At 55.7% G+C, this 21445-nt stretch overlaps 1 protein-coding gene across 1 annotated transcript in view; it reads left to right on the top strand.

The window, feature by feature from the left end:
• The window catches only part of BSN (bassoon presynaptic cytomatrix protein), a gene marked incomplete at its 5' end in the record, with an annotated part of 69165 nt that overhangs the window by 27917 nt on the left and 19803 nt on the right, over nt 1–21445 (top strand). The window contains 3 exons of the mRNA XM_081159199.1: nt 3850–4258; nt 13281–14165; nt 20564–21010. Of these exons, the coding sequence (XP_081015325.1) occupies nt 3850–4258; nt 13281–14165; nt 20564–21010 (1741 nt within the window). The remainder of the gene's footprint in view (nt 1–3849; nt 4259–13280; nt 14166–20563; nt 21011–21445) is intronic.

The following is a 21445-nucleotide window of genomic DNA, read 5'->3' on the forward strand; positions in this document are numbered from 1 at the left end:
CCTGCCATGGGTGGACCCTCTGTCATGAGTGTAGCCCTTTCCTCCACAGCTTCTTGGGCTTCTCAGCCTTCAGGTACCTGGCCTCCTCACAGCACTGTTGACTGCTCCTCCAGGGGACTTTTCTAACCGTGAGAGAGTGTGTGAGTGTGTGTGTGTGTGTTTTCTCCCTTCTCTGACTTCTCTGTTTCTGGCATCTCTCCTGCTCCCATAAATGTTGGTGCTTCCTAAAAATCTTCCCTGGACCAGTTCTCTTTATGTGGTCTCTATCCTAACTGAACCCATAACTCTCCCAGATAAAAATATCTAGATTTGTCTGAACTGAAACCAAAGCTCTGACCCATATCCTGATGTCTCTTGGATGCCCCCCACCACTAACTCAACAACACCAAACCCAACCTCGTGATTTTTCCCTTTCATTCCCCATTCTCCACCCACCAATTGGCTTCTCCCCTTGGGTCCCCCATCTCACTCAAAAAGACCACTCTTCCTTGGACCTCAAGCCAGAATACCCTCTGCTGAGCCTGCCCTCCCTCTCACCCCGGGGACTACCTCTTGGGCTATTGCCTTATTCTCACTGTTTCACTGCCTCCACCATTTCCTTGACACAGAACCCAAGCACGGCCTTGTCTGAAAAGTTTAGAGGCCCTGCTCTCCTGGCTTTTGCCATATCAACTCTGAGCTTCCCAGTGAAGCGCATGCTATTGCCAGGAGCTGTTCTCGGTGCTGAAATCGCGCCTACTCCCAGGCTCTGCCTGCCCCGCACTGCCATGCAGACCGAGCATGCTCTGTCCTGCTTGCGGGCCTTTGCGTGCGCTGTCCCCTTTCACCTCCGGAAGACAGCCCATCCATTAAGACCTGGTTTAGATGTCGCCTTGTCCTCAAAGCCTTCTCAGTCTTCAGCCCCTACCCTGGACCGTGTGGAGGTGTGTCTTGCAGTGATTTGTTTGCACACCTGTCTCCACTCTAGACTGGAGGCTCCCAGAAGACTGGATCCCTGTCTGATTCACTTTTTAAAAATTCATTTTAATTCAATATTGAATAGGTGTTTATAAAGAATAAAAGAATACTTATAAAATATGTATAAGATGTAAGGATAACAATACAGTGAACACCTGTAAGGACCCACCTTCCATTATAAGAGACATAATCCATTGACACCATCAATACCTATCACGGGGCCTGAAGCTAGCCCAGGGTCAGTAAGTGTTCGTGGATGACTGAATGCCCAAATGAACGAATGAACCTCTGGTTTTCTCAATTAGCCTCAGTGTTGCTGGGCAAATTCCAGGTGAAGTGGTCATAACTAAATCATGTGTCTGCCCCACTCTGTGAGCTCACTGGACTGCTCACACATCTTTCCATTTACTTTGCTGTGCTTACTGAGTGCCCACTCAGTGCCAAGCATGGTGCTGGGGCCTGGGCTACACTGGGGAGCCAAATGTCAGAGACTTCTTAGGGAGCATCCACTTAAACAGCTTTTCAGAAAAAGAAATAAAATACAAAGAAGCCAAATTGCAATGCTTCCTGCCCTCTACAGCCTCACTGTGCTCCCCCAGAGAGGCAGGGTGGGATAGTCGTTAGGGACAGGGGCAGGTGGCCTTGATATTGGAATCCCAGATCCACTACTTGCAAGTCCTGATGGCTTTGTGAGTTACTTAACTTCTATGTGTGGCTGTTTCTTTATCTGTAAAATGGGCAAAGTGGATCCTAGCCCATGGATTTGCTGCCCCATGGGTTTGCTATAAGGCTTAAAGGAGTTAATATGTGACAGATGCTTTGCACACAGTGGGGCCCATGGTAAGGGCTCTGTTGGCATTGCCTCCTCTGTCATCCACAGAGGTTTTCTGTGGCGGGGCTGGGGGTGCAGCCAGAGGCTGGAGAGGACTCCAGGGGTCATTTCTGCAGTTCTCTCCTGCAGGGGAGGGCTGAGTGTCAGGATGGGCACCGGCAGCTTCTGGGCTCACCCTCTCTGTCCTTCCCTTCCCTTCCCTTCCCTTCCAGGTGACGATTTAAAAAAAAAGATTGCCTGTCACATATCAGACAACACAGATGCAGTAGAAATTGCTAAATTTCTCAGAAGAAACCTCGGACTTCGCACTCCTGAGAGAGTGCTGCAGTCCCTTCACAGGTTCTAAGGGCTCTCGTAGCTTCTGACTAGCTTTCAAGGGCTGCTTCTAAATGACAGCCCCAAATAATTTAAGTAAAAAAGGAACTATGGAATAACCAAGTGTGAATATTTCTTAGAGATACACAGAAATTAGTCTACTGAGAGGCCCTAGTGCCAGGTTCTGAGAGTGGGCCAGAGAAGCTGCAGCCACCACCATACTGGTCTTCATAGCTGGTGGCAGAGATGACCCTGAGGAGCTAGACCCGGCTCTGGTTATCCCACTGAAGGAAAAAGCGCAGGCATGTGAAACCGGATGGATGAATGTAGGTTGCTCTTGGTTGATGGAAGAAACATTTGATAGACATTTAGTAGAGTTTCTTTTTTCTGGAATAGTCTTTATTAGACCAAGGTGTGTCTCCATCAGCAGTTCCCAGAAGAAAGGAAGAGCTTCAGTGTCTTGGAGTGGGCCTCCCCTGTGGGCTCCTGGACCTCTCCCCTCTGAAATGGCTTATCCCAAGATGTCCTACCAGTTGGCTCCTGAGTCTTTTTGGCAAGCAGATGGCCTTCATATGGGAAGCAAACTTAGAATCTCTGCCTGTTAGCCAGACCCTGCCAGGGCAGAAGGGCCAGGCGGGGCTGCTCTGCAGGCAGCTGTGGCTGGGCCTCCGTAGTGGCTCTTAGCCAATGTGCCCTGTCCCCTGGGTGTCAGTAGCTACCCAAATGAATATAGACTGAAGCAAGAATGGAATTTCAGAGAAGCCGTAGAAAGCATTGCCTTTGGCTTTTTTGTGCTCAGCTTCTTTCAAATTGGAAAAGAAAAATTGGCAGAAATGAACTTAAGTTGGGTCAAGAGAGAAGGAATGTAAGAGAATTGAATTTAGCCTGATGGCTTGCCTTCTACCTCATTGAATTACTCAACTCTGCTGGCTCGGCTGCAGTTGGGCCAACATCAGGATGGAGGTGGGGGTCAGGCACATTGGACTCCCCTTTGTGATTCCTCCAGGGCTGGGTCCTAGAACTCCAATCCCACCCAGCCTTGCGCTAACGGAAAAGTAACACTCACTCATCTTGATGGACTTGGTCTGGCTTCAGGCCTGCTGGAGGACTGCCAGGAAGAAGGGGTCTTTGTTCTTGTCTGTGATAGCATGAAGTAGGTATTGAGGTGCCTCCCCCACCCCTCTCCAGCTATCTGGGGTCGGCCTCTGAAGGGGACACGTTAGAATGTAGCAGACCTGCCAGAGCAGTAGTTCTGAATTTGAGCTCTATCTTGGAATTGCCTGGGGAGGAAAAAAATGCTAATGCCACCATCCTGCCTCCACAGACTCCCATGTAGTTTGTCTGTGGTTTCATCTGGGAATCAGAAATTTTAAATCGCCCTAGGTGTTTCTAATATATGGATTTAGAGCCCTGGCACTCAAAGTGTTGTCTGCAGACCAAAACAGAGGCATGACTTTGGGGATTCTTTAAAATGCACACCCCACCCTAGATTTTTTGAATCAAAATCTGTGCTTTATCAGGATGCGAGAGGGCACACTCATGATCCTACCATATGGCCTGGTGCTGAGGGTTCAAGTGGGAGATGCTTGTCAGGGCTGAGTGCAGGCACAATCAGCACTCAGCCATCCGTGGCTGTGATGATGCCGCTGGGTAGGAAGAGGGTGGTGATGGGGCTTGGGAGAGGCCCCTGCAGGCTGCTTCTCTAAGATGTGTCTCTAACGTAGTCATTTTCAATTTCATTTCAGCGTTTCCAGGAGACTGGACCCCAAGGACCCCCTGGGTAGCCAGAGAGCAGCTTCCCCAACCCCGAAGCAGGCTCCTGCTGCTGCTCCCAGCCATGAGAGCCCCCGAGAGACAAGGGCACAGGGCCCAGCAGGCCAGGAGGCTGATGGTCCCCGCAGGACGCTGCAGGTAGACAGCAGGACACAGAGATCAGGGCGGTCCCCCTCTGTGTCACCGGACAGAGGCAGCACCCCCACATCACCTTACTCCGTCCCCCAGATCGCCCCCCTTCCCAGCAGCACGCTGTGTCCCATATGTAAGACCTCGGACCTCACGTCGACCCCCAGCCAGCCAAACTTCAACACCTGCACCCAGTGTCACAGCAAGGTCTGCAACCAGTGTGGGTTCAACCCCAACCCTCACCTCACCCAGGTAACCACCTCTGCGCCGCTCCCCCCACCTGCCTTCCCATGCCTTCCCTGCCTCCCTTCCACTCTGTCACCAACTCTCTTTTCCTCTCATCTACCTTGGCCACCTGCCTGTGTCTTCCTGGGGCTTTGTTCTGGCTCCAGACATGGTAACGGAGAGCAAGGCCTGGCCCTGGTCTCCTGAGGGATTCTGGCACCTCCCGAAGGCTTGGGCAGTCCCAGAGCAGAGATGCTTTCTTACCTGGTCCAAGTTTGACCTGCGAAAATGGCGTTGAGAACCAAAGACAGTCTCATGGACAACTTTTCCCTGTGGATACTCATTTGAAGAGGGCCCTAGGCCAGCCTCTCTCCCTGACAGTGGGCCCTGGAAGGAGAGCAAAGTGTTGGAGGCGGGAAACTGCCTTCTGGGGCTCTGGTTTGTTAGCTGGGGTGGAGCAGCTGCCCATCCCAAGTAACAACCTTGGGATAGAGACCCTGGTTGGGGCCAATGGGTGACAGTGTCCTACACTCACCAAGAAGCCACTTTGGGGCCATTTTCATGAGCTGGCCTTCTTTCTGCCCCCGAGGGCCCTAGCTCTACAGCCCCACTCTGGTTTGTTCAGGATGTGTTGAGTTGCTGTGGGATGCTCAGCCATACTCCTGGAGGCTGGCTGCTCCAATGAACTAGCTGAGCCTGGGCCATGGCTTTGAAATGAACTGAGCAGATTTGCTGGCTTCCTCGCTCTCCTCAGGGGCAACCCAGAGGACTTTCTGGTTCTCCCTACGCCCAGCCCTGCCCTTGGGCAGGATGGAGAGTGGCTGACTGCAGATACAGGCTGGCTGCTCTGGAATTATCAGCAGCAGGAGCCGTTTGGACCACGTGGGTGGGGGATAAGTGAGAATAATTGTTCTCAGGTCGGGGGCTATTTGTGACATGAGGTGCTGTGGGTGTGGGACGTGTGGTTTGTGAGAGGTAAGTGTGAGAATCCGAGGAAGGCGCTGCTGGTGTGGGGAGATGACTCAGTGCATTTGGAGTCATTCCTGGAGTGTGGGGGCTTCCTGAGGAGGCGTGCACACTCGTGATCATTACATCTGGGATTAGAAACGGCCCGTCCCTGCCCTGATTGTTAGGTAAGTGTTTGTTCTTCGGTATTGAGAACAGTGTGGTTAAGGCCAAGGCAGCTCACCTGTGCCTTCTGCCAGGGAGAAGCCAGAGCACCTGGTCTCACAGGAGCTGGGAGTCATGACAGGGATGAGAGATGCCACTCAAGGCATCTCCCTGTGCTGGCCTTGCCCTCTGGGTTCCCCTTCCTGAGATGCTCACTCAAGCTGCAGGACCTGAACGACTTTGGGTGAGGTGGGCAGAGATCAAGGGAGAGCCCCATACAGTAGCACCATTTTCCTGGTGGACATCCTCGTCCTTACCACACAGTGGGCTCCTCCAAGCCAAGGATCTTGGCGAGGTGGGAAGGGAGCCAGCCTTTGAATGTGCCTGGAAAAACAGCAGAGTGGGAGGACCTTGGCCACATTTGGTCCATCTGCCTTACTGCTGGGAGGAAGCCGAGGCTCAGGGCCAGGAGGAAAGGGGCCTGAAACTTGCTGCAGACTCACACTGTTTGCAGAAGAGCAGATCTCCCAGTACTTTAGGCACGTGCCGGGCTGGAAAAATGGAATGATTCTTTGCAGCGAGGTTCTCAGGGCCTTCAGCACCCCGAAGGGCACATGGGGCTCCAAGGCAGGGCTATAGCTGGCAGCTTTTCCCAGACTCCCTCTCATAGGACGTTAGGGCTGTGGTTCCATGGCAGCCAGTTTGGGAAATGCTGACCTAGTTCTGCAGGTTCATACCTGGTGAATGCACTTTTGTGCCGGGGTCTCCATGCAGAACCTTTTCTTTTCCATGTTGGCTTTCAGTGGTGTTGCTGCCAAGGAGAAAGAACCTTTGGCACATCTTCCTGAGGGGCTAGAAGAGTTTGATTCTGGAGTTGGAACAGGCGCCTTGTCACTTAGCTAAGAGCAGATCCACCTCCCTGGTCATGCTTCCTCGTAATGAGAAAACAGGTTGGCAGGTTCTGCTGATAGATCCACCCTGCCCAGGCCACATTTGGTCTGATAGATCCACTCTGCGCAGGCCACATCTAGTCTGAGCACCTCCCTTGCTCTAGTTCAGAGGGAGGGAGGCTGTCCGGGGGGGGGAGGCTGTGCCTGACACTGCTCATGTGGGAATCAGCCCTGGCAGAGGGGACTGGCAGCTTGGGTCCTGTGTCCTGCCACCAAGGTCACGGCAGCCTCCTCATGAGGGCACATCAGCTTCTCAGCTTCCTGCAGGCAGAGGGAGGGGTGTAGCAGTCTTGGAGAAGGATGGGGGCCCACACAAGTGACATGGAGGGACCCGTGGCTTCCAAGACTGTTAAGGAAGCTGCTCTTGGATCTCTGTAAATACAACCATGGGAAATGGGCTTTTGCTCACGAGTGTCACAGGTGGAGGATCACTGGCTGTCTTGTAGCTCAAGTCATAGCACAATTAGGAGCATGACAGAGCTGTTGTGCTGAAAGCTCCAGCTCCATGAAGACCAATGAGCTGAAAGGAGGGAAGAACTGGCACCACTGGGCCGATGGTCAACAGAATTCAGTGTTTCTGCTTTTCTGTCTCATGACATCTGTCAGGATCTTTTAATTTATTTTTTTAACATGTTTTTATTGATTTCAGGGAGAGGGAGAGGGAGATAGAAACATCAATGATTAGAGAGTCATGGATCGGCTGTCTCCTGCACAGCCCCTACTGGGGATTGAACCTGAAACTCCGGGCATGTGCCCTGACCCGGAATCGAACCGTGACCCCCAGGTTCATGGGTCAACGCTCAACCACTGAGCAACACTGGCCAGGCCAGAGTCTTTTACTTTAGCTGGGTCCTGCAGGAACAGCAGGCCAGGTCTGGAGCTGAGACTCACATGCAGCTAGAACAGTCAGCCCCGTTTGACCAGAGCTTTCTGAGCTCTGGAACCATTGCTTTTCTGGCCAGTGGACCCAAGCTTCCCTTGCCAGCACTGGGGCTGCTGATGGGAACTACACTCACAGACGTGGTGCCTGCTGTTTTGCCCATGCCCACATGGCTTGCTCTCAAGGCTGTGACATCTGACAGGAAGATGCCTGCCCATGCCCTCTGCTGGGGGTCCAAGTGCCTGGGGCACACGGAGATGGCATGGAAGTCAGGGAAGGAGCTTAGCACACCCTCTGTTTACAGAGGAGGAAACCAAGTCTTGGGAAGTCTTGGCTTATTCTGGGTCATTCTGGAGCAAAGGAGCTGGGGACCCAGAACTAGTGGCCAGGTCTTCTGTGTCCCCCAGGGGCTCCCAGCCCCATTTTCCCATCCACAGTCAACTTTTGCTCAGTCTGAGGATGGCTCAGAACAAGCAGGCCCCTCTTCATGGTGGAGCCCATTTCTTCCTGGGGTTCTCCAGTCCTGGAGCTCAGGGTAAATAATTTAACCTGTTTGAAACCATGGAAAAGACTGGTGGTTTCCTTGTGGGGTCCGAACATTTCTTACTACCTGCAAGAGAGCATCCTTGTGAGGATGCACTATTGGGAGGCCAGAGGTGTTAGCATTTAAGCCCATTCAGTGTCCAGTGATGGGGGTGGAGAGCAGGAAGGCAACACTGGGGTGAGCAATGGGATGGGAGTGATACGGGCTGGAGAATACGGGCAGTGGTCGGCAGCAGGCATGGGCCGTCTCTGCCAGTCCTCCTAGAGGCCTCCCTGCCCTGCTCAGAACAGCCCACTAGCACCTCCTGGCCTGGACTCCTCCAGATGTGAGTCTGCCCATCCCTCCCCATCTCCCTTGCTGTAGTCAAAATCTTATAAGCCCCTTCAAGAGAACTACAGAAATGTGATCATGGCCTTTCCTTGCCTATTCCAAGGTCTAGACTTCGCTGAGACCAAGTCAAGGATGTTGAATCCACTGTGTGTCCCCACCCCATCCCCCATTGGCAAGCCTTGGGCTTGGCTGCTTATGCAGGGTGGGTGGTGTGGCGAAGGGAGGGAGACGACGAAATGGCCACAGTCCTCTTCCTCCACCGCCTGCATCCCACTCCTTTCCGCCCGGGCTGGGGCACCAGATGGCCCGGGGGCGGTGCTGTGAGTGCGGCACAGATTCCTTTGCTGCAGCCACCAGCCTTGCCCTCTTTCCTCTGCTCCCTCCTGGCCACACTGCCACCGGGGCCCGTGAGGAATGAGGAGCAGGTGTGAGAAGGACATGGATCAGCAGTGGGCTGAGGAGGGCAAAGGTGTCCTCCTCCTCCCCGAGCCCAGGAGGAGGCGACATCTGCACATGTGCCCAGCCTGCCCCCTCCACCTCCAGACCAAGTGGACGTGGTCCAGGAGGTGGGCCTTTGGAGGGCCTTCCTCCCACCATACCTTAGTTCTGGGCAGTCAGCCTTGCAGGACAAAAACGACAGCAAGAAACAGATAAAGTGGGACCAGGGAAAAGGGACAAGAGGGGAGAGGCAGCAAAGGGACGTGATAGAGAAAAGCAGAGGCAGGAAGAGGCAGAGGAGGAAAGCTTGGTGCAGTAACCGTGGCTGGCTGGGAACCTAACCTGTTGGTTCTGCTTCTATTATCTGCTTAGCTCAGCCTTTGGCCTGGGCGGGCCTGCCTGTATCCCCTCAGTCAGAGGGTGGCCCTCAGCCTTCTTTTCAACCTTTCCTTCCTCCATAGGTGCTTTTTGAGTCTTTACCACAAGCCAGAAACTGCCCTTGGTTCTGGAGAAGCAGGTCGAGCTGAAGCAGATGTGTTGCTCAGCTCCCAGAGCCAGGAGGCCAGTGGAAACGGCAGCCCTTCCACCAGTAACCACCCACAAACACATAGTCACTCCTGGGTGTCACAGCTGAGGAGGACCAGGAGGAAGGCCGTGTGTGTGTGTGTGTGTGTGTGTGTGTGTGTGTGTGTGTGTGTGTGTACAGTGCATGGTCCATGTGAGGGCCTGGGAGCAAGCCAGGTCCAGGGTGGCTGGGATGCCATAGTCAGGACCAGGGGGTGTGCAGATCCTGCCGGGGTCTCTAGATGTGATTTCAAGGGTTTGGAAGGGGGCAGTGAGAAGGTCAGGAGTGCTTTGAAAAGCACCTCTTTGGAAACAGACAGTGTTGATGGTTGCACAATATTATGAATGTACTTAATGCCACTGAATTGTACACTTAAAAATGGTTAAAATGGCAAATTTTACATTATGAGGAATAGAGGTGTCAAGCAGGGGTGGGGGGATCAAGGGATATCAGGAGGTGGAGGCAGATGAACAGATTCTCCCCCTTTCATGGAGCTCCAGGCCAATGAGGCTTCCAGCCTCCACTCCCTATGTCCCAGTCTCAGATGCCAGGCAGGTTTCCAGGGCCCCCCTCAGGGTCTTGACCCAATGAGACTGGCATAGGCCTCCTGTGGGCCAGGCCTGGCTGAGCCAGCTCTGGATCGTTGTCCCCTGCGCTGTAGTACTCTGGTACCTGCCCGTGAGCCTGATGCCAGCCAGCTGACAGGTGAAGCACAGATTGTTGGCAGGCTTGGGGAAACTGGATGCCGGAGGGGACCTGACTCCCTCCTCTGGCCTGCCCTTGTCTAAGGGCCCTGGAGGGGATTTGTACCTCTTATTGAGGCCTGGCTAGTGACTCACTGCCCGGAAGAGCGTAGAATCACACTGGCTGGTGAAGCTCTCCCAGGAACCTCTGGATTTGGCACCAGCAAGAAGGGCTCATTTATAAGCTGTTTCTGTGATGTTTCAACTTGTACCAAAATGGAAAAAAGCATGAATGCAGCATCAGGCATGATGTAGGTGCAGAGTGATCTGACACTCTGAGTGCCTGCTCTCCCAGGGAGGGCTGAGCCTCTGAGCAAGCCACTGTTCTCCGCAGGAAGGCAGGCAGGCCCAGTGACGTCTGCAACCCCCCTCCTTGCCAGTGGGGAACTGAGAGGGGAGCCTTACGTACAGAAGAGCCTGTTACTACTGGGGGCCCCCAGAGCTTCCTGGCAGCCATGGAGATGGCAGGGAGGCAGGCATCGCTCCGGAGAAGAAGCAGGTACCCTGGGCAGCATCCTTTGGCTAGATGTGGCAAACAAAGCGCGATCCCACCGTCTGAGGTTAAAACACAGGTGGCAAGCTTCAGTGTCACCAGAATCTGTGAGGAAGATGTAGAAGCCCCTCCTAAGAACAGCGCCCACTCCCCTTCCTGCCCCAGAGCCCAGTGAAGGGAGCAGCAGGGAGAGGCCACTGCAGGCAGATCTCAGCTGGCTGCTCATTCAGCGTGTGGTTCATAGTGCCCAGCCTGGTCCCTAGGCCTCAGGTGGACAGTGCCACCTTAGCTGCCCTTCTGCCCATTGTCCAAGTAAAGGAGCAGCTGAGAAAGTCCCTTCAGAGCCACAGAGCCCACAAGGCTCAGCCTTTCTGAATCCTCAGCAGTCTCCTGGCAGAGAGGGCAGTTGCTCCTTATGGGAAGCCTCTTTCCTGTAGCTTCTGCTCCCCCCCCCCAGCCACCTCTTGGCCTGCACACCACCCTGAGCCTTCCCATCCCTGCTGCTGCCCAGGCCCCTACTGGGCTGTGGCGCATGGCGTCCATGGAAGCCCCCAGCCAGCCCTCTGAGATAGTAGGATGGCTTCCTTGCTGGCAGGAAGGGCCAGCTTGACAAGGTAGCCCTGGGAAGTCCCCTTAGCTCTACCTCTGGCTCTTAGGACATGAAGTCTGTGGCTGGTGGCCAGCCCATCTTCTGGCCGTGTGCTGGGTCAGGTTCATGGACAGCAGGCCCTACAAGAGGTTTCTTGCCACGCTAGTAGAAGGCTATTCCCTCTCCTTGTGGGAGCAGCTGGGAGGATGACAAGGAGCCACAGGCACTGTGTACAGCTGAGGAAGACTCACTGCTGCTGGTCCCAGGGCTGGAGAGTCTGCCACAGGCCTGGCCATGTGGACCCAGCCTAGGCGTGCAGGTGGGCTGGGGTGTTCAGATGTCTCTCCCTGCCCAGTGGACAGCCTTCATTCCCGGGGCGCAGGGGTGAGGACCGAGTATGGAGGAAGAGGCCCAGGACAGGCCGGCCAGCAAACTCCGGCGACCCGTGGGGCAGGCAGAGCGGGAAGTCTTTCTGGGCTCAGAGAGCTCCCCTGGCCAGTATCCTCCTTGGGAGGCCTTGCGTGCTGGGCCTGTCTGCCTGGGCCTGAACCTGAGAGGGGCGGGGAGGGTGTGGTCAAGGCTCCTTGCTGTCTGGAAGAGGCTCGATAGAAATAACTGCTCCCATCTGGGCGATGAGTCACCGAGGGGACATTTCAGCCCTTTGGGTTCTATTTTAGGTGAGATGCCTGTTGACAGCCTGGTTGACGGGACGAGAAAGGGAAGGTTCTTATGGTGAGTGCGGGAGTTTTACCACATGCCCCACCCACCTTGTTCAACCCTGTTCGGAACCCAAGGGGGGTGTCACCCTGAAGTCCCAGGATGAGAAGCCTTACTTACCAGATCCCTCTTCTCGGAGGGAAGTCCCACCTTGCCGCATGGAGAAAATAACTGGGTGATTAGGTCCAGACTGCCCGGGGTATTTTAGATTGCGTGGTCAAGGGTGTGTTCTGATAGGGAAGTGACGCTTGACCTGAGACCTACACTAGCAGCTGGGCTAAGGGGAATAGTGCGTTCAAAGGCCCGCTCAGGAGTGAGCGCCACTTAGAGCGGGGCCCCGCGGGTCTGGGGTGGGGCGGCTCAGCGGAGATGGTGGGAAAGGAGGCCAGACGGGTGGGGCTAGGCGGGCAGAGGCCCCACGGAAGCACGATGGACTCCGCTGGAGGGGTTTGAACCCATAGGTATACGCTCTGGTTTATATGTGGATTTTTTGGAGGAAACAATATTATTGGCTTATGTAACTGGAAGTCCGGGGGTAGCCTTAAGGCATAGCTGAATCCAGAGGATTAAATGAAGTCATCACATCGGCCCCTTTCTCTTTGTCTGGCTCCACTTCTGGCTGGCTGTGGACTTCACTCTTAGTGTCGCTCTGCATGCTGGGAAAGAAGGTTACTGACCTTCCGAGGCAGCATCCTTCGGCTAGGACTCCAAAAGAAAAAGATCCTCTCTTATTGTTCATTCGCCACTTACCAGGGCTGGGCTCCGGCTGCCGTCTTCAAGGTCACATGCCAGGCCCTGCACCACTGGCTAAACCACCCACTGGCCCCGCGTAAGTCACGTGCCCACTTTACTGAGGGAGGGGTTGTGACGGGGAGAAACTACACGTCTGCCATGTGAATAGCAATACATGTCTTGTTTGTTATGGAGGCACAAATTATCCCATTTTATTCAAACGTGTCATCCTGAAGGAACAAAAAGGGCTTATTTCGTTCTACTTACATTGTCACTTGCGTTGTATTACTTTGCTCGCTCGCGCTGATCTTGTGCTCAAGATTTGTCATGTCTCCTGTCTCCTTGGCTAGACTGTGCCCCTCCAGGACAGGAATCGTAGTTTCTTCTTATTCTCGATGCCTCCGTCTTGCACCCCCTTTTACTTATTTATTCTTCCTGCAAGTTCTCACTGAATGTCTGTTGTAGCAGGCACTGCTAGGGCTCGATTTCCCTCCTCACGCATCTGGCTGCTGTGTGGTAATGGCCTGAAGGGAGCAGCAGGGGAAGCAGAGTGACCAGTTGGAGGGTATGGGGTCATCCAGCCAGGAGGGCAGTGATGGACGGGTGAGGCGGGGTTGGGGTGGACTGATGCACACAGACCTGAGATCCAGCCCGTGCGCAGTCAGGAGGACTCTTGAGTGGGAGGGTCTGGCAGGCAGTGGGTTGGTGGTCGTGAGGGTAGGATGCGGAATGAGCGCCTGCCTCTGCTCCGCTCCACGTGCCTGGTAGCTCCTAGCAGACAGGGCAGTGTTATATGCCCTCTCAGCCCTGCCCCTTGGAAGCCCAGTAATATCTGAGGAAGGCTTGGTGCTCCCACCTGTGCTGGGAGCTGGCTGTGGTGCCTTGGAGCCTGCAGTGACCTGTGTCATGGGTGCCCCCAGCCCTGGTCATCCTGCTGACCATGATGCTTCCTCCTCAGGTGAAGGAGTGGCTCTGTCTGAACTGCCAGATGCAGAGGGCTCTGGGGATGGACATGACCACGGCGCCTCGCTCCAAGAGCCAGCAGCAGCTGCACTCCCCAGCCCTGTCTCCGGCCCATTCCCCAGCCAAACAGCCCCTGGGGAAGCCAGAGCAAGAGAGATTGCGGGGCCCAGGGGGACCACAGCCTGGCCCTCGCCAGGCAGAGACAGCCAAGGCCACCTCAGTGCCGGCACCTGCCCAAGCAGCCGCCCCTCCAGAGGTGGGGAAGGTGTCTCCTCAACCCCCTCACCCCATCAAGCCTTCCACGGCTGAGCCCAGGCCACCTGGAGGAGAGACCCTGGCCAAAAGTGCCACCACAGTGCCCTCTGGGCCTGGTGCTGCTGAGCAGACCCAGGAGGGCCTCACTGGGAAGCTCTTTGGTCTGGGTGCATCGCTGCTGACCCAGGCGAGTACCCTCATGTCTGTGCAGCCTGAGGCCGACACCCAGGGCCAGCCTGCCCCCAGCAAGGGGCCACCCAAGATCGTCTTCAGTGATGCCAGCAAGGAGGCTGGCCCAAGACCCCCAGGCTCAGGGCCCGGGCCGGGGCCAGCACCTGGAGCCAAAGCTGAGCCTGCAGCTAGAACAGGTCCTGTATCAGGGCCTGGAGCCCAGGCAAGAACTGGGGGAACAAGCAGTCCAAAGCCTGGCAGAGCAGAACACCAGGCAGTGTCCAAGGCTGCTGCCAAGCCAAAGACCATGCCGAAGGAAAAGGCCACCTGCCCACTGTGCCAAGCTGAGCTCAACGTGGGCAGCAAGGGCCCAGCCAACTATAACACCTGCACCACCTGCAAGCTCCAGGTGTGCAACCTATGTGGCTTCAACCCGACGCCCCATCTGGTAGAGGTAAGAGAACTGGGGTCATGGGGGACATGGGGAGAGCAGGGGCCAGAAAGAGCTCCAGAAAGCTGGGTCTGCAGCAGTTGCGGGGCTGCCCCTACACTACTAATGCTGCAGAGGGCTATGCTCTTTTTCTGTCCCTGCCCCAGGCCTGTCCTTCCCTCAGAGAACTAACTGGCACAGTGGATGGGGTAATGGTGCCCACTGCCTCTGACTGGCTGACGAGTGCCCTGAGGCTGGTCCCAGAGGTAGCCAGGCTCAGGAAGCCCTGAACTGGCCTCCCATTCCCAGCTATCATGAGCATGACCTTGATGAAAGATTCCAACCTCCTCTGTTCAGGTAGGAAGAACCTGAGGTCCCACTTGGCCCATGGTCTGCGACCCTCACAAGGGGTTAAGGGCTGTTAGGCAGAGGGCTGTGCCCATGCCCAGGGAAAGGCAGAAGGTTTTCTCACAGTGGGGCAAGCCATATCCCATTGCCCAGCCCCTAGCCCAGCCAGGTGGTATCCTCCTTCCATCCCGTTCTGAGGTCGTTGGTGTTGGGGTGTTGATGTTTGCTTGTCAAAGCCACAGTCTTTGGTTCTGTGTTTTCCCTTGGGTGAGCCTGGCTCTCCTTGGAACTACTTGTGGGATGCTCAGAGATGCTTTCCTTCCCTGTAGGAAAGTTTGAGGGGGTGCTGGGGTTGTGGTCTGTCTCTCTGGATCCCCTGCTCCAGGGAAAAGTGCTGGGCACTGTGCAGAGCTGGGTGGAAGGGAGTAGGAGGCCCAGTTTCTCTGGAAGCTTGGAGCCCCACCTGGGAGGCACAAGTGGTGTGGAGGTACCCTGGTAGAGCTGGCTCAGCCCTGGCCTTGGAGCCTGCCTCCGATCTTCCCCTTCCCCACTCTACCCACTTAGGACCACCTGGTGAACCCTACCTTGGCTGCCCTGGACATAAGTGGCTGTGTCCCCTTCTGTGGCATGCCTTGGGGCCTGCGATTGTCTCATCTTGGCAAGTGGATTTGTCCCCTGCTGTCATGTCAGGAGGCGGCCAAGCCAAGGCTCCTCCTCCTGCACACAATCAGCCAGCTGAGCCCTTGCATGGCTGATGTTGGTCAGGGGAGTGTGGAGTCCCAACCCCTGCTGGCCGAGAGTGGGACAGTAGAGTGGAACATGGTGTTGCCATGGTCTGTGTGGCACCTGTTCTGACTTGCCTTGAGCCAGGCCTCTCTGGAAGCTGCCCAGTGTGATGAGGAAGACTGTTTTGGCTGCCATATTTCCCAACATGCAAGGAGGGGCAACCCTGAGCAAGACAAATGACATTCTCATGTGATGCCAGGTGGCCCTCTAGTTCCCACACTGCCACCTTCCCAAGCCCTAGGTCCAATGGCTCACTGAAGGACCGCTGGCCTGGCTGGCCAGGGTGGGGACGGGGCACCAGGGGGGCACCAAGGGCCAGAGAAGCTCCAGTGGAGGGACTGCCAGGCAGTCACTCACTGCCAGCTGGGTGGGTGCCCGAACACTGAGGAACTGAACCCCACTGGACTGCTGAACTGGCCCAGCCTAGAGCACCTTTATTCCCGAGAGACTTGGCCTGCATTTCCTCATTAAGCAGGATATGCACAGAACAGAGGGGAAAAATACCTCTGTGCAGCAGTGAAAACGGTCTCGACAACTCCTTTCAGCAGCCCCTGGGCCAGGCCAGGGAAGTGCTGACTCAGCCCAGGCAGAAGTGTCTCAGTCACATGCTGCTCTGGATGTGTGTCTGGATTCTGATCTAAATCTCTCATTAGCTGCTTGGTTTTGCCTTCCTGGACCCCGGAGCTTCTGCCTCTCAATGGCCAGTGTTGCCTCTGCCTCACCCCCTCCATGACCTGCTGTCTCCATGTCTTGCTCCACTGCAACCTCTTTGGCCAGGACCACCCTTGCCTCCACGGGCCTGACGGCAAAGCTGCTCAGCATCCTGGTCCTAGCTCCTCCCACCCTGCGCCCTGTTTCCCTGCCTCCTGCTCAAAATGATAATCAGAGGGTGGCCCAGCTTCACTTTCTTCTTTCTCCTCATGGCTCTGCCTGGTACCACTGCTATCCCCAGGGCACCTGTGGCTGCTCCTGGGGAAGGTGTGGATGGGTGGCCATGATACCAGCGCCTGTGGTTCCCATACCAGAAACTGGAAACCGTGCCACCAGCCACCATCCACCGTCAGAGATGCATGCTGGCAGCCTGGGGTCATCCTTCCCCTCTCTCACGCACATCCACTCCATGAACTATGCCTCGCTGGCTCTTCCTCCCACTGTCACTAGAACCTGGCTTTTTCATCTTCAGGCCACAGCCTAGTCCAAGCCCTTATCTCCCTCACCCAGACAGTGACCAAAACCTTACCTCTGCTCTGCCTGCCTTGGGTCTTGCAAGGGGCTGGTGGGGAGGGGCTGGTGCTTGGTGTGTCCCCCCTCTCCCCTGCACCAACATTGATGCTTTTCTTTGCTGAGGCCGTAACCAGACTGGGCTTTCCTTGATTGCAACTCAGCGAATGGCCGCTTGGCATTTGGATCCATTTGGTTCTTCCCTGTGACCCACTTGGTGTGGTCTTCGTTAGAGGCTCCTGATTTCTCAGCAGGGCCCCCAGACACATCCTGCCCTGGGAGTGAGGTGGCAGGGCCAGTAGGTCCTTCTCCGGCCCCACAGGTTAGGTCTGCCCTCGCTCTCCTTCCCAGACATTGCCAGGCTCTCCTTCCCAGACACTTCCCAGACACCTGAGGCCGGAGCAAGTGCCTGGGCTGCCAGGTTGGGAATTTTCCTCAGCATTTCTGAGCTTCAAAAATCTTTCTACCTTCTCTCTAGACATAGAGTCCAGAACACACAATGGAAGAGGCAGTGGAGCTAGGTTCCTTTTCCCACTGAAATTTCCTCTGGGGGAAAAATAACCATGGTGCTATTTAGTGAGTCATTTCATAATTAAGAGTTGTTGATTCCAAATTTTTTTACCTATTTAACTTCGGAAGGATAATGGTACCTTCTGGCTTAATTTTTAATTGGCTTTCAGTTCAAAACAGAGTCTGTGAAGAGATGAGTGGAATTGGAATGGTTACAGTAACACTGCCAGTTCCTTATATTATCGTACTTGCCAAATACCAGCGTGCCCTTGAGAAGTTTGGCTTCTCTGGGCAAAGGGCCTGGCCCTGTGATGTGTGGGGCTGGGCTGGGTTTATTTGGGGCCGGGGTTGCGCAGGGGCATCAGGCAAGAGGCCAGCAGCTGCATCTACTCCAGACCTGCCTCAGGCTGCCTCTGGGCAGTGATCCAGGGAGCCCATCTCCTCCCTGGGGAAGGGGCAGTAGTACTTCCTCGTAGGTTCCCGTGAGAACCAGGTGAGATGCCACACCTCCCGTACTTATGCAAGGTCAGCCCTTGAGCCAGGATGTTGGAACCAGAGTGTCCTAAAAGAGTCTCTGTGTGGGGAAAAAAGGGTTCCCACCAGCCCCTGCCTCTCTGGTGTGAATCAACCGTGTGGCCGGCGCAAGATCCTGGTCTTGAGAGGGGGATGCCCCACAGGGGATGAAACATTTGGTCCTGGAGCATGGGGTGGGGGAGCCGTGGGGAGGGCACAGCCTGGCCACAAAGGCACACGCTGGGGGTATCAGGGATGATTCCTCTCGTAAGATGCAGAGGCCCAGAAGAGAGGAGCTTAAGCATGTCTGCAGACTGGGAAGGGCAGCGGGGTTACAGAGCAGGAACAGCAGCACCAATGATGGCCGTGCCTGTGGTCCAGGGCCTGAGTCTTGGGCCCTTTACCTCTGGGCACCCATTTTTTCTGGAGTCCTCACCCACTGTCCCCTGGTCTGGCAGTGGGGCTGAGGGTAGGCTGGGCCAGGCAGCCATGGGGTGTCTGTCAGTCTAGTATCATTGTAACCAGACTGACAGGTAGGCTAGCTCCTCCTATAAAGAGATGGCAGACAGTGCAGGGAGGAAGCCAGCTTCCACTGCAGCCTGGTCGGGCTCCCTTAGACATAGCAGTTCCCACTTGCCTGTGGGGCTGGGCTCCCTACCCACTCTCTCGGACAACCCACTTCCTTTTCCTCACCCTGAGCTCACCTAGCTCCATCCAATGGTATGTCCACCTGCACCTCCCACCTAGCTCCATCTATTACCTGAACTCGCCCAAGTGCACCCACACCTCTCACCTTTAGGTGCTGCTTGTCCTTGAGGGTTTCTATCTTCCTGTCCCCAGAAAGGAACTGGGCAGAAGGAGGCAAGGCAAAAGTGGTCACCAGAGCCTCCCATTGTCTTTCCCAGGTCCCAGATCATCCCCTGCTTACTTGCTGAAGGGGACAGGCAAAGGGTCAAGCAGGCAGCAGCTCCCTGAGGGCTGGGGCTGGGGCTGGGGCTGGGGCTGGGAGACTAGGAGAGAATACACAAGGCAATGAATGAACAAGGGGATGAGTGAGCGAGCAAGGTGGGGGCATGTTGATGGGGGCAGAGACGAGAACAGCCAAGGCACAGGTTCTGCATGGCCTGCCTCCCACCCCATCCACATTCCCCGAAGACTTAGGCCTGGGCCAGGTCTCCCCTCGCTCCACCCCTACCTGCCCCAATGCCCTATACCCTTCTCCCCCTACCCCCAGAGAGCTGGAGAAGGGCCTTCAGCAGCCAGGCTAGGTGTTTATTTTTAGTTCTTAGCTCACATGCCTCTTCCTGCCTGCCCTCCCTCTCTTCCTTGATGCCGGCTATAGCAGAGCCAGGAGCTAGAGGGCCGCTGGGCAGCCCCTTCTGCAGCCTGGTCCCTCCATGAGTAAGCCTGGGAGGAAACAGAGCCTGGGGCAGCATGTGACCACAGGTACCAAGCTTTGTCAAGGGCTCAGGTAAGCAGGTCGCTGCAAGGCTGGCTCTGAGCCCTTCACATTCCGTCTACCTCTTCCCGCCAGGACACCCTTCCAAGGTGCCCTTGCTTCATTTGGACTTTTGATTCGGGGGTGGGGTCTGCAGGCCAGAGGCAGGGGTCAGAGGTTTGCCAGCCTCCAAGGTGAGCCAGGGAAGATGGCCTAACCTTGAGAGGCCTAATGTGGGATGGCTGTGCAGGGACCCAAGGTGGAGTCAGGGCAGTATAAGCCTTGGGCCAGTGCCGCTCTGGGCCCAGATCTTAATCCTAGCATGCTGATCCTGGGGCTGGGGAAGGGGCTGTTTGCGTATTTCCAGAATTCTCTCTTGCCCTCTGCCTATACCCCTCCCACCTATCCAGGGTTCTTGTGCCATCTCACAATTCTCTCTGACACAGGGACATTTTCATTGTGTCCCTAGGTAATGCTGGGGCATGTGAGTGGGATTCTTAGCTAAGACTGTATGCTTCTGTCCATCTCGGGGCTTGGTCTCAGCCTGTCCAGTGCTCTCCCCAGGGTCTAGGAGTGGACCCTGCCAGGCGAAGTAAGCGCAATGCCCAGCAAGTAGCCAGCACCCATTGCCTCACTGGAGTTGGAGGAGGTTGGTGAATAGAGCATCAGATGAGGTGTAAAGGAGTCAACAGTAGTTCTTAGGGCTGGATCCTGCAGGGAGCAGGGTGAGTCCATGGAGGCCCTCTGAAGGGTCCCCCTCCACAGCTGGACCCCTCTGCCCAGGACTTGGGTATGGGATTGGGCCTCAGGGCAGAGAAAAGCTCCAATCTCGGGGCAATGGTCTCAAGGCCCTGAGTAACAAGCCTGTGGAGCACCTACCCTTCAGCATACACCAAGGCCTGGCTACCTGCCTAGCCTGGCCTCCACTGGGACCCAGGGCAGAGATGTGCGTAGCTCTATGGGCAGGAAACCAGGACAGAATTATTGATGTGGCATTTTCTATGCCCCTGCTCAACCCCAACCTGCCCCCAAGTCGGGCATCTCCTAGAGCTCGTACCCTGGCCCCAGGAGTTTGCACCCTCCCGGCATAGCCTTTGCTTGGGAAGTGTGTGGGGAAGGATGGTGGGTGAGGCTCAAGAGCCAAGAGATGGGGAGGGGCCACCCCTCCAGGAGGTGCCTATCTGATGCCGTTCCTAGCCTGCTGAGGCTCTCCACCCCTGGGCTCCACACCAGCCATCAGGGGTTGTCTGCTCCCTGGGGCAGGGCAGAGAAAAGCTCCAATCTCGGCAATCCCAGCTCCCCTTCTTGTCCAGACCCTGTGCTGCTCGTAGCCTTCCCTCCCTTACAGTCTTCCTTGTCTGGCCATGGGGAAAGCTCCCAATGGAGTAAGGAAGGGACCCTTCTTTGGGGTTCATCATTTTAACTCTGTGTATGTGCACTAAGAATGGGAAAGTCTGTCATTAGGGGGCAACACATCTATCATTCTTTTTTCCCTCATGTCTTTGGTGACTCTCCTTCTTAAGTTTACAAAAGTAGTCATGGAAATATCCTTCCAGTACTTCAGTGTCTTCATGATTTCATTCACTCCTCTCTCATTTCCTTACAGAAAACCGAGTGGCTCTGTCTGAACTGCCAAACTAAGCGACTACTGGAGGGCAGCCTGGGAGAGCCGACTCCCCTACCGATACCCACCCCACAGCAGCCCCCCGCAGGGGCCCCCCACCGTGTGGCTGGAACAACCCCTCTGAAGCAGAAAGGGCCACAGGGGCTGGGCCAGCCATCAGGCCCTGTGCCTGCCAAGGCCAGTCCCCTGCCCAGCAAAGCCAGCCCCCAAGCAAAGCCCCTCAGGGCTTCTGAACCCAGCAGGGCCCCGAGCAGTGCCCAGGAGAAAAAGACAGGAGTCCCAACTAAAGCTGAGCCTGTGCCGAAACCACCTCCAGAGACTACCCTGCCCCATGGGACTCCTAAAGCAAAGACCGGAGTGCGGAGAACTGAACCCACCACCCCTGTCGTCAAAGCTGTTCCAGAAGCCCCCAAGGGTGGGGAGGCAGAGGTCAGTCCCATTCATTTTGCAAAGACCCTAACTGTCAGGTGGCACAGTCTAGGGAAGGGCTTGGCTCCCTGGGGCCACTGGGATGTAGGCCTGGGTTCGGTCCCTGGGGCCACAGAGTAGGGCAGGGATGCCTGAATGAGGCTGTGGTGGGTCTGGAGCCTGTGAGTTATAGGCTAGTCCTGTGCCTGGCACCTTGTTGGATGCTTTGCTGGGTTTTTGCTACCGTAGATCTAGTAAAATTCCTCTGTGAAACCTAGGGCTGCGTGGGGTTTGCCGTGGAGCCTGCAAGTTGTTCAAGGCCAGAGCAGTGGAGAAGGTAGTGGGCTCTGATCCCTGGGAGGTGGAGGGACCCTTCTCTAGGACCCTGGGGTTGATGGAGAGGGCTGGGCTCTCCCTCCGATGAACTGTCTGCCGTGGGAAGTCAGCACTTGCTTC

Source organism: Miniopterus schreibersii, assembly GCF_964146895.1.
Source record: "Miniopterus schreibersii genome assembly, chromosome: 15".
In the NCBI taxonomy this organism is placed as follows: domain Eukaryota; kingdom Metazoa; phylum Chordata; class Mammalia; order Chiroptera; family Miniopteridae; genus Miniopterus; species Miniopterus schreibersii.